Source organism: Apis florea, unplaced genomic scaffold, assembly GCF_048593485.1.
Source record: "Apis florea isolate Af1SG1 unplaced genomic scaffold, ASM4859348v1 contig_3493_pilon, whole genome shotgun sequence".
NCBI classification, from domain to species: Eukaryota; Metazoa; Arthropoda; class Insecta; order Hymenoptera; family Apidae; genus Apis; species Apis florea.
Window position 1 is genome coordinate 2,347,723 of NW_028256772.1, and position 10,365 is coordinate 2,358,087.

The 10,365-nt window shown below is 23.7% G+C and overlaps 2 protein-coding genes across 4 annotated transcripts; one reads left to right on the top strand and one right to left on the bottom strand.

The window, feature by feature from the left end:
• Positions 1-541: 541 nt before the first annotated feature.
• Positions 542-3,203, top strand: LOC105735425 (uncharacterized). Of its 2 annotated transcripts, XM_012486474.3 has the most exons (3): positions 1,161-1,247; positions 1,315-1,446; positions 2,761-3,203. In XM_012486474.3, the coding sequence occupies exon 3, from the start codon at positions 2,761-2,763 to the stop codon at positions 3,052-3,054; it is 294 nt and encodes a 97-aa protein (XP_012341928.1). In that variant the 5' UTR covers positions 1,161-1,247; positions 1,315-1,446; the 3' UTR covers positions 3,055-3,203. The 2 variants fall into 2 exon arrangements, with proteins under 2 accessions (XP_012341929.1, XP_012341928.1); XM_012486475.3 differs by lacking the exon at positions 1,315-1,446 and having other exon boundaries at positions 542-1,247.
• Positions 3,204-3,291: 88 nt separating this feature from the next.
• dre4 (SPT16 homolog, facilitates chromatin remodeling subunit dre4) lies at positions 3,292-10,218 on the bottom strand. Of its 2 annotated transcripts, XM_012486470.3 has the most exons (20): positions 9,830-10,218; positions 9,640-9,744; positions 9,215-9,379; positions 8,981-9,133; positions 8,752-8,898; positions 8,388-8,654; positions 7,988-8,323; positions 7,527-7,896; positions 7,263-7,461; positions 6,766-7,147; positions 6,504-6,686; positions 6,296-6,427; positions 6,033-6,202; positions 5,769-5,952; positions 5,611-5,689; positions 5,345-5,513; positions 5,179-5,271; positions 5,007-5,072; positions 4,816-4,944; positions 3,292-4,716 (listed from the first exon to the last, which is right to left on the bottom strand). In XM_012486470.3, exons 1-20 carry the CDS (start codon positions 9,896-9,898, stop codon positions 4,710-4,712), a joined length of 3,405 nt encoding a protein of 1,134 aa, XP_012341924.3. In that variant the 5' UTR covers positions 9,899-10,218; the 3' UTR covers positions 3,292-4,709. The 2 variants fall into 2 exon arrangements, with proteins under 2 accessions (XP_012341924.3, XP_086769101.1); XM_086912975.1 differs by lacking the exons at positions 3,292-4,716; positions 4,816-4,944 and having other exon boundaries at positions 5,007-5,093.
• Positions 10,219-10,365: the final 147 nt, after the last annotated feature.

Consider the following 10,365-nt stretch of genomic DNA (forward strand, 5'->3'; position numbering starts at 1 on the left):
GAATATAATTTCTTTTGCAAAATATGATTATTTCTAGTTCATATATTTTGTCACATAATTCAAACTTTCTTTGATTAATTTTTATGTTTTAAATTTTTAATCTTATTATTATTAAAATAAAATTATCATTATAATAAACTGGAAAAGAAATTAAAAAAGAGATTAAATTCATTATTAAGAATAATTTTATATATAAATTTATATATGATAAAAAATAATTAGATAAAATTTTTTCAAATCTAAATATAAAGTGCAAAACGTAAGGAATCTAATGAAATTTTCTTATAGGTTTTCGTAAATTAAGAAATAAATATATTATTTTTGTTTGTAATGTTTCGAGAAAAACATATATTTATAATAAATAATAAATATTTAAATTTGTATTAAATGTTATAACAAAAAGAATATTTTTTTAACAAGCCAATAGAAGGAAAATATCAAAAGTGAAACGTTAATCGAATATTAATGGTAGACCAATAGTTCTTCATCACATATTGTAACAGGCCACAATATTCATAGCGTCGCATTGGTATTTGTAAAAGAGAAAAGTTTAGAAGAATTGTTTGAATTCAAAGTATTTATATCAGTATTAACAATCAGTATTATATAGTCATATAAATATATATTTAATTATAAATAATTATAGAAATATTAATTATAAATATATTAAATTAAATTTTATATATATAAAATATATAAAATGTTATATATTTTTATATTATTTTATAGAAAATTAAAATCAATTAAATATATCAAAATATTTATAATTTATAATTAAAATTTATTTTATTATAAGAAAAATATTTTTTATTATAAATATTATTTTTATAAGAAAATTTATTAAATTTATTAATGATATTTATTACAATGAAAATTAATCTGATTAAGCAAAAAACAAGCAAAATTAGATGAACATTATAGTTACATATGCTATAAAATAATGAATAATGATTTATGAAATATAATATTATAATAGAAGCAATGACTATTTTAAATTCTTCATTTGGAGAAATCAATGATAAATAAAAAACTAAAAGAACGGAAGAAAAAGTGATAATTGCGAATTTAAATATTATTTAATTTAATTTAAGTTTCTTTTTTGAGTATTAAATAATTGGAAGAAGGATTCTCGAATATAAGAGTGGTACTGCCGTATGGTAAGCATTTCGAGTATAAAAGCCGCTTCTGCCGATTGCGCGCTTAGTTTCACTTCACGTTAACCAATTGTGAAACGACGCACTACCGACGTGAGTACCATTCACGAAATCGTTTTTACAATCATTATTAGGTTTTCTTTTACTGTTAACATTGTAGAGTTTACGAATTGCATCGACATCAGGAAATTGTATTTTTTATTGGATAATCGTTAGTCAGTTAAATTGACTTTATTGATATATGCAATTATATATCGGTTTATCTATTTCTAAAGTTCAACATTAAATCAATGTAAGTTAAAACTTTTTATTTAAATTTAAAATTAGATTTTTTTTGTTTAGGATAAAATAGGTGAGAAAGTTAATTTACTTGACAGAAAATTGTATCTTATATTGTAATTTATCACTAATAAAAGTGAAAGTATAAATACATTTTCTTAAAGAACTAAATTAACTAAATTAACTAAATTAGTATTTGAAAATCTGATAAATTGTAAAGATATTGATTGTGATATCAGAATTAAAATTATCCATGAATATCGTTTGTATTTTATTTTATAATTGTAAAATATAAAACAATATCATTAACAAACTTAATAAATCAATAAAAAATTATCATTATTTATCAATGTTTTATTTGTTTCTTTCTTTATTAATTTTAATATAAAAAAATATCAGATATTGGGATATCATTTATCAGTTTCATCATTCTTTTAATAAAATTAAATTATTATTGAAGCGATTTTTAATTGATTTTTTTTTATTTTTATAAATTGCACTATATACGCATTAATTGCGCGAAAATATTATATAGCTATAAGTTTTAGTTTATAATATTTTTAATTTTTACATTCATTTAATTATTATATATTATATAAATGTAATAATTAAATGCTTTAAGAAAATTTAATTTATAATTTTATTTGTGATCGCATTATTTATTGATTTCTGTTCACTTTCATTTATATTTATTCACTTATATATCTATTTATCACGATTTAAAAAAGTTTTTAAATTTTATATTAAAAAATATTATTTAGAAAAATTAGTATAGAAAAGTATAGAAAAAAAGTATAGAAAAAAAGTATAAAAAATTTGATATTAAATTAAATATTATATAACTAACAATTTATTAACAATATGAGTATTTGTCTTTTATAATTATATAAATATCTTTCTTCACGAAGATGTATATATATATACTTATTATTTTGTTTTATATATATATATACTCATTATTTTGTATGTTTTTCGTTCCATTAAATAAAAAATTGAAAAAATGAATTTTTCTTATAATGATAAAATACAAAATAAATATCGTTTTTAATTCCAAGCTTCTTTTCATTAAAGATAAATATAAGATACTTTTTACTTTCACACACTTATTATTGAAACAGAACCTGATGTCTAATGCTTTAAAATTTTCAATTTTACATATATATAATTATATCATCTAGTGATAAAAAATTTCATTTAAAAAAAAATGAAAAATTTGACAATTTTTTAAAAAATATATTTAAAAAAATAGAATAATAAATTAAAATTAAAAAAATTAAAATAATGAAATATTAAAAAATTATTCAATTTTTATATTTGTTTATTTTAGATGGAAATCCGTTTAATGCTATTAGCAATATTATTCATTGTGGAATTAATTATGGCATTTCCGCAAAAAGATGGTCAAATTTTTAGTAATGAGGCTATAAAACAAGCACAGAATACTTATCTTATTCCAAAAGATGCGACAATACAAAAAGTTCAAGAAGGTATTGAACTGGCAGCTTATGAGTCAATTCCTGGCGAGCAGAAGATTAATCTTTTTGAAATTTTGGGAGCACATGTTCCATCGGAAGTGGTGAACAATCTCCAAGCCCAGATTGACCAAATAGGACGAAATTAAATTCACTTGCTCCTTTCCATTGCTATCGTCGTTTTCTTGTAAAAAATTTTTTACTTAAATCTAAGTTTTATAACAATTATTTATAAAATGATACGATGTATTTAGACTTTTCCATTTTTGATAAATAAATGATTAAAAATACTATAATATATTGGTAAAATTTTTAATTTTTAAAAATTTTCTTCATGAGAAAACAATTTAACAATAAAAATATTTATATGCTTAATAAAAAAACCATTTAAAAAATCATGACGATTTATTTTACGATTTTATAAAATTTGTTACATACTTAAAATACTTTAAACTGGCTTCCTGCAAACATCATTCGTAAAAGGAATATTACAACACGCATTCCAAATAACATCATTCATTATAAAAAAAAAAAAAAGTGTCATTCGTAAATTGTGAAATGTCGAACTAAGTAACCTGCCAGAATTATATATGTACCTAGCGATGTTGGAGAAAGCTGCAGAACCACTAACCAGAGTTACACTTTCACTTCACCTACATTTATGTTACTATTGAAACGGTTCTTCTTTGGCATCTGTTACATGGCATTGCAGAGAAATTTAAATAGAACTATCTCATATTTATTATCAAATAAAAAAAAAAAAAAAATATATGATAAATTTTTAAAAATTCTACTTTTATTTTAATTTCTCTTTCACATGAACTTATTCATAATCTTTCCTTTTTTCAATGTTAACACAAAATAACTATATAAAATTTAAAAGATGAAATTAATTTTTGTTTAAATTTGTAAAAAATAGTAAAAATTCAATGATAGTGCCGTTTTTAAAAATATATAACTGTGTTTAAATAACAATAATTCTATTTTATGGGCACTGTAAGTGACAATGTTTTGTACATGGTTTCTTTTGTACACATAAAAAAGTATTTATTTTGTTTACTAAGGTACAAATTTCAGAACTATGCGAACAGAATTATCAAAGATTTTGATCCATTTCAGCTTTCTTCGCTTAGTAAATTAATATCTATGTTCTGGATGTCTTATGTACGGTAATTATCATTAGTGCATTGTCTTGCATTGAGAGCATATTACAATTATATTTGTAAATTTTCTTATTGTTTATTATAATTACGAACTAATTTTCATGTCCATTTTATAAAGAACAATGACATAACAGACAAGAAAAGTTTTTTCTTGTTTTTATATATACTATCTGTACAATGAATGCCTTTTAATGCTTTAATGCATTTTTAATTTATAAACTTAATAAATTAATTATATATACGTTTGAATACTACTAGCAAACGAATAATGGAATGAAATGATATATGTTAGTAGCTATATTATATAATTAACATCGATATTTTTTTACTTAAAAAAGAGTGTTTTATGTACAAGTGATAAAAAATGTTCATACATAAATTTATGTTAAATTACCCGTACAAGTTCATACATATTATGTCGCTATCAAGTAGATACTGTCAAGTATTTGAATCTTAGTAGCACACTATCAAACTTTTAAATAATATCAACAGATCGTTTGCTAACAGTTTAAATAAATCAATGCAAGAAAATGTACTATTTTTGAAATATAATCAACGTACTATAAGAAAATTTAATATAGAATTAATATTTAGTGTTCGTGTTTTCATGTTTTTTTTCTTCAATGCGTAGACAATATTTCTTATTTTCTGTAATAAAAACATAAACAATATAAAAAATATTATATATATTATATAATAATATATATTATAGTGATATAAATTAATTTATAAAATATTTATACGTACTTAGATTTTTTCGATCCCCTATCGTTTCTTTCTGCACTTTCTTCACGAGATCGTTTCTTACTACTAGATGAAGAGTGATTAGATGATCTGTGTTTATCATGTTTATCGTGTTTATCACTCTTCTTGGGACTAAACAGAAATAAAATATCAAAAATAATAACAACAAATATACATATATTTATGTTAATCACCTGTGTTTGGATGATTTGGAAGGAGACACTTTCTTGTGTGATCCTCCACTCCGTGATCGATCCGATCTTTAATTATTAAAGCATATACTTAACACAATTTTATAGCAAAATTATATATTTCTAAGTCTAATATAATTAAAATTTTATATCATAAAATCACATAATTTCTTACCTATGTTTATCCGACGATGATGATTTTTTGTCTTTACTACTGGACGAACTTTTACTTTTTGAACTTGAAGAACTCTTGTGTTTCGAATTATGCCTATAAATTATAGATATGAAGTTAATATCAGATTTATGAATATAAATATATAAGATTATTATATATAACATACCTATCTTTCGACGGTGAAGGTGAATGTTTTCGACTTCCTTTCTTTTTTTTACTTGAATTATAATCGTCATGAAACCGATCTTCTCCTCTTTCTTTATCTTCCTCAGCTGCTTCTCGTTCCAAATCAGACCAGTCTTTACCAGATTCTTCAGAACTACCTAATTCCTCTTCTAAAATATAAATTTAATAAAAAAAGAAATATTAAATAATATTTAAAATATATTTTTCTTTTATTTATAATATTTAAATAACATTTTCGAATATTACCTTCACTATCTGAGTCTTCTGAAGCTTCAGAATATTCAGAATCATCATCAGATTCTTCCTCACTATCTAAATCAGATGGCTAAAAATAAAGTATAAGATATAAAATTCACATAAATTTTTAATATATTATTTATAATTATTTAAAATTTATTGCATACCTCATAAGCATCATCTTCTTCTTCTTCTTCATCTTCTACTTCATCATTTTCTGCATCACTTTCTGGATCTAAGAAACTCCAACCACCACTATCAAAGAATCCTACTGGATCATCTGTGATAGTTTTCATAATTTTTGTCCAGTTTAAAGACTGTACACCTTCTGTATATCTGATATCACACGAACTAAAAAAAATATAATATATCTATAATTAATTTTTAAGAAATAAATTAATAAAAAAGAGAAAAAACGCAAGAAAACTTACTTCAACCATTCCTTTACATGATCCAGCATGTTCATGGGAATAGCATTTAACATAGCAACTTTTCTATGATAATCTTTGAAAACAAAAATCATATCAAAGTTCTTAAGATGAAATTGTACTCTTTCAAAATGAACAAGTTCAACATCTTCCAAAGTAATAACAAACGGAGGCTAAAATAAATATTACAGATAATAAATTGATATTATATAATATATAAATATATATATATATATATATATATATATATGTACAAAAAAATTTACCCATTCTGTAAGATTTACTAAACATCCACTAGTAGGTTGCAAAAGAACAGTACTCCTGAATGGTGCACCAGGAAATCCCAATTCTCGAAAAGGTGTATCAAACTCAATTTCTTGCTTTGTCATACTTTCAACCTAAATAATATTTGTTATTTCTTAAAACGTATTTATTAATTTTGCAAAATATAATATTTTAGTCATTAAACATTACTTTTTCACAAAAACTTTTAAAAGCAGTTTTTAATTTGTGCCTAAGTTCACGTTCTGATTGTTCTGCAGCAAGATCGTCACGATCATGCATGTGTTGATGTTTCCCTAAATCTGTAGTAATTTCACCAACTTCTGTATAAAATTGTACATCCACATGTTTTTTTTTACCAAACATGATTGCGTGCTGAAAAAAGTTTAATATATTTAATAATTAAATTTTTATAAAAATAAATAAAAAAAAATAATATAAAGGATATATATACTTTTAAATGAAAATGAAGCAATATAATCATTTCGCCATCACAAGGTTGGAAAAAAGCATTCTTAATATTATTGTAAAGAATATCAACTTTATCGCCTCTAACCGAAGTGTAGCGAAATCCATTCACATGCGCTTCTAATCCTCCTGTCATTCTTTTTGAAACAATATTTGGTCGAATATATAAATCTTTTAGTTTTGGATTACCCTTATTTTGAGATAGTATTAAAGTATCTTGTTTTACAAGATCTTCCTTCTCTCTTTCTTCTGCTTCTCTATTTTTAAATTTTTTTTGAACTTCTTTGATTAATCTAAAAGCTGTATTTAAATTAGAAGACGGTGCTGAAATTTCACCAGGTTCTTTGGTATTTGTACTTCGATATGTTCTAAAAAATAAAAGTTTTATTAATATTAAACAATTCATTTTAACATCATTCAATTTGTAAAAAATTGTAAATATCATAATAAATGATAAAAAGTTAAACAAAATAATATACTAACACTTCTTTTACAAATGTAGCATCAGGTTGTGGATAAGATCCTCCTTCATTCCGACCCATTGTGGCACCAGGATGAAAAAAATTTATTCGGAGATATGTATAATCTCCTTCTACTGACTGTGAAATATTTTTAATTGTGGATATGTGGAAAGGTACAGGAATTCCAAAAATAGGAAGAATTACAGTTTCATATTTTTTATCTGAAATATGAACATGCAATATAATATAATGCATATATAAAAATTAATTTACAAAATATACTTACCAACATATAATTTCAGTTCTTTTACTTCTGGTTCTCGTGGCATATGACTTAAACTTTTATATGATATTGTTGATTTTCGTATTTTTTCTTGTTCTTTTCCACCAGACTGTTGTGCCAATCGAGCTTTTGCAACTTCATTTAATTGCTGTGCCAGTTCTTTTTGATGTTGTTTTCTTTTTTCTTCAGAACTATGTTCTGTTCTTAATTTAGATTCTATTACAGCTGTTCTTTTTCCACGACCAAGAATCTCAGGTTTAGGTTCATTTTCTTTTCCACTTCCTTCTTCCTCTTCTTCTTCTTCATCCTTAACAAATATTCCAATATTTTTTACTTTTTTCTTTGATGGTGTCAAATTTGTAGCAGGTTGTCCCTGAAATAAATATATCATTTCAATTTGTAATATATTTATATAAAAAAATATATAACAATTTAAATCCAACATAAGCAATATAATATAATACCTCATTAATCATAACTGTATCACCAATGAAAAGAGCATAAATTTTTCCTTCTTTATCAGTAGCTTCTGAATTAATAAGGTTTGCTAATCCAACATTAACATTAAATACCATGCCTTTCTTTAATGTTGCATGAATTTTTGGACCAATGAGTAAAGAGCTTTCTCTGAATTCAATACCCATTGCAAATCCAAAATGTTTTGTTAAATGATCTAACATTTCTGGTTTTTCATCTTTTACATATTTAACGCCTGTTTCATATACCTCGCTTATTTTCACTCCTGCTACTAATTTCTTTAAAATTTCCTCTTCTAATTGCAAAAGAAAATTATAATTATCCTAAAATAAGAACATATTATAAAACAATTAATTTATTATTAATTTATTTTATTTTTTCATTTACCTCAATAGTTTTAGTAGGATTTACTAATAATGTTCGTACTATATTTGAACAATAAGATTTGTAACGTGCTCCAAGAGAACAGACAATAACACCAAAATGCAAAGTGTTTTTATCACTAACAACACTAAACTTTAGAGAATAATTTCCACCACTTTGTATTATTGCAGGATAACACATATCTACTTGGGTAACATCAACACTAGTCACATACTTCTTATTTGTTATAGCTGCATCTACACCTTCTGCAAGCTTTGAATGCTTAACTTTCTAAAATAGTTATATGTTAAGATGAATTTCAAGATATAAATATTTATATTTTCAAATTTCTGAATAAATAAATAATACATAAATAAAAATCAAATACCTTATCAGAATCTATAATTTCCATAATTTGATCTTTAAGATATTTTGTAAAAACGTCCACAGATACTAAACATGCTTTTTTTACAGTAAGAATTTCAGCATCTTCTTTTGGACACATTACATATGCAGCTGCAGCACTTACATCAATCTAATACATAATATCATAATCAAATTTTGTAATATTATAATGATTTGCTTGATATATTGTATAATACAAAGCAATATCATACCGTATCAAAAGATTCTGACTTTAAAGCAGCTCTCCATGCATCCATAAAGGCACCTGGATAATTTTCTTTAGAAAAAACACCCAATGTTTTACCCTTCTTACTTTGTTTTATAATTTCAATAAGTTTGGCAAAATTTGCTTTGTCTTCATCATTCTTGAAAATGAAATTATGATCAATATTGAGTAAAATCATATAATTATTTTTAAAAAAATATAAATTATAAAAAATACATACTCTATCTCTCACAAGAAGTTTCACAGGAGGTACTCCAGTTTCTTCCGTTTTCTGATTTTCAAGTTTTCTTAAGAATTCAATTTTTTTTTTGCTAGCCAAAAAACAAATAGATTCTTCTGCTAAGATCATTATAGTATCTGTAAGTTCATAACTCAGGAGCCATGTCTAAAATAATATATTAACATTAATATTTTATACATAACATAAAAATAACAATATTTTTAATAACAAAATAAAAATTATATTTTAATTATTTAAGTAAATTTATTTTCTAATTTTAATAATTTCGCGAATTATTTTAAGTTTTACTGTCACAAAATAAAAATATAAATGTTTTTTGAATCATAAAAATTAGGTTATTTTATCGTTACCAAATACGCAATACAAAATACAACACGCAGTATCAATATCTAAGAAAGCATTACTTGTAACGCTGTCGATTTGCTATACACAATATCTTCATCCGTGCCCACAGCGGAGACGAGACAATCCATTTTACTAAAACTGTCATCTGTACCAACTTCTCCATCCTATTTAACAAAAACAATTATTCTTATTTATTAAATAATTATGTTTATTTTTAACGATGAAATAAATCATTATAATTCATTTTACCTTCCATGCCATATAAAGCCGCTTCATACGCCGAAAGAATGTCTCTTTATCAACAGATACGTTTGCCATGTTGTTTTAAACTTGTTCAGCGTAACACAACACGCGGTTGTATGAAATCAACCACAGCCTACCTAAGTACTAAGTAAGTACTCTATCTATATATATAAAGTAGACTATGAATCAACTCGACATTAAATTATAATAAATCTTTCCAGCTTAAATGATAATGAACGAAACATTCAAATGATAGAAAATGCTGTAATGTTATCACATTTTCTTTAATATTAAACAAGTATTGCTATTAAAATTCGTTATGAAAGTGGCGGGAATTATAACCAAACTGCAACTGTAATCCACAACTAAAGCGCACGGCGGGAACGGTTTAATGCAACATAGTTGGTTGCTAATCAAAGAAAATTCAAACGCTACAAGCGGTCAATTAGTCAACTAATTTTAATATTACTATACATATTGGTACTAATCAATTTTAAGTGTTATTATTTAAATATAAATTAAAATAATAAATAATATTATAT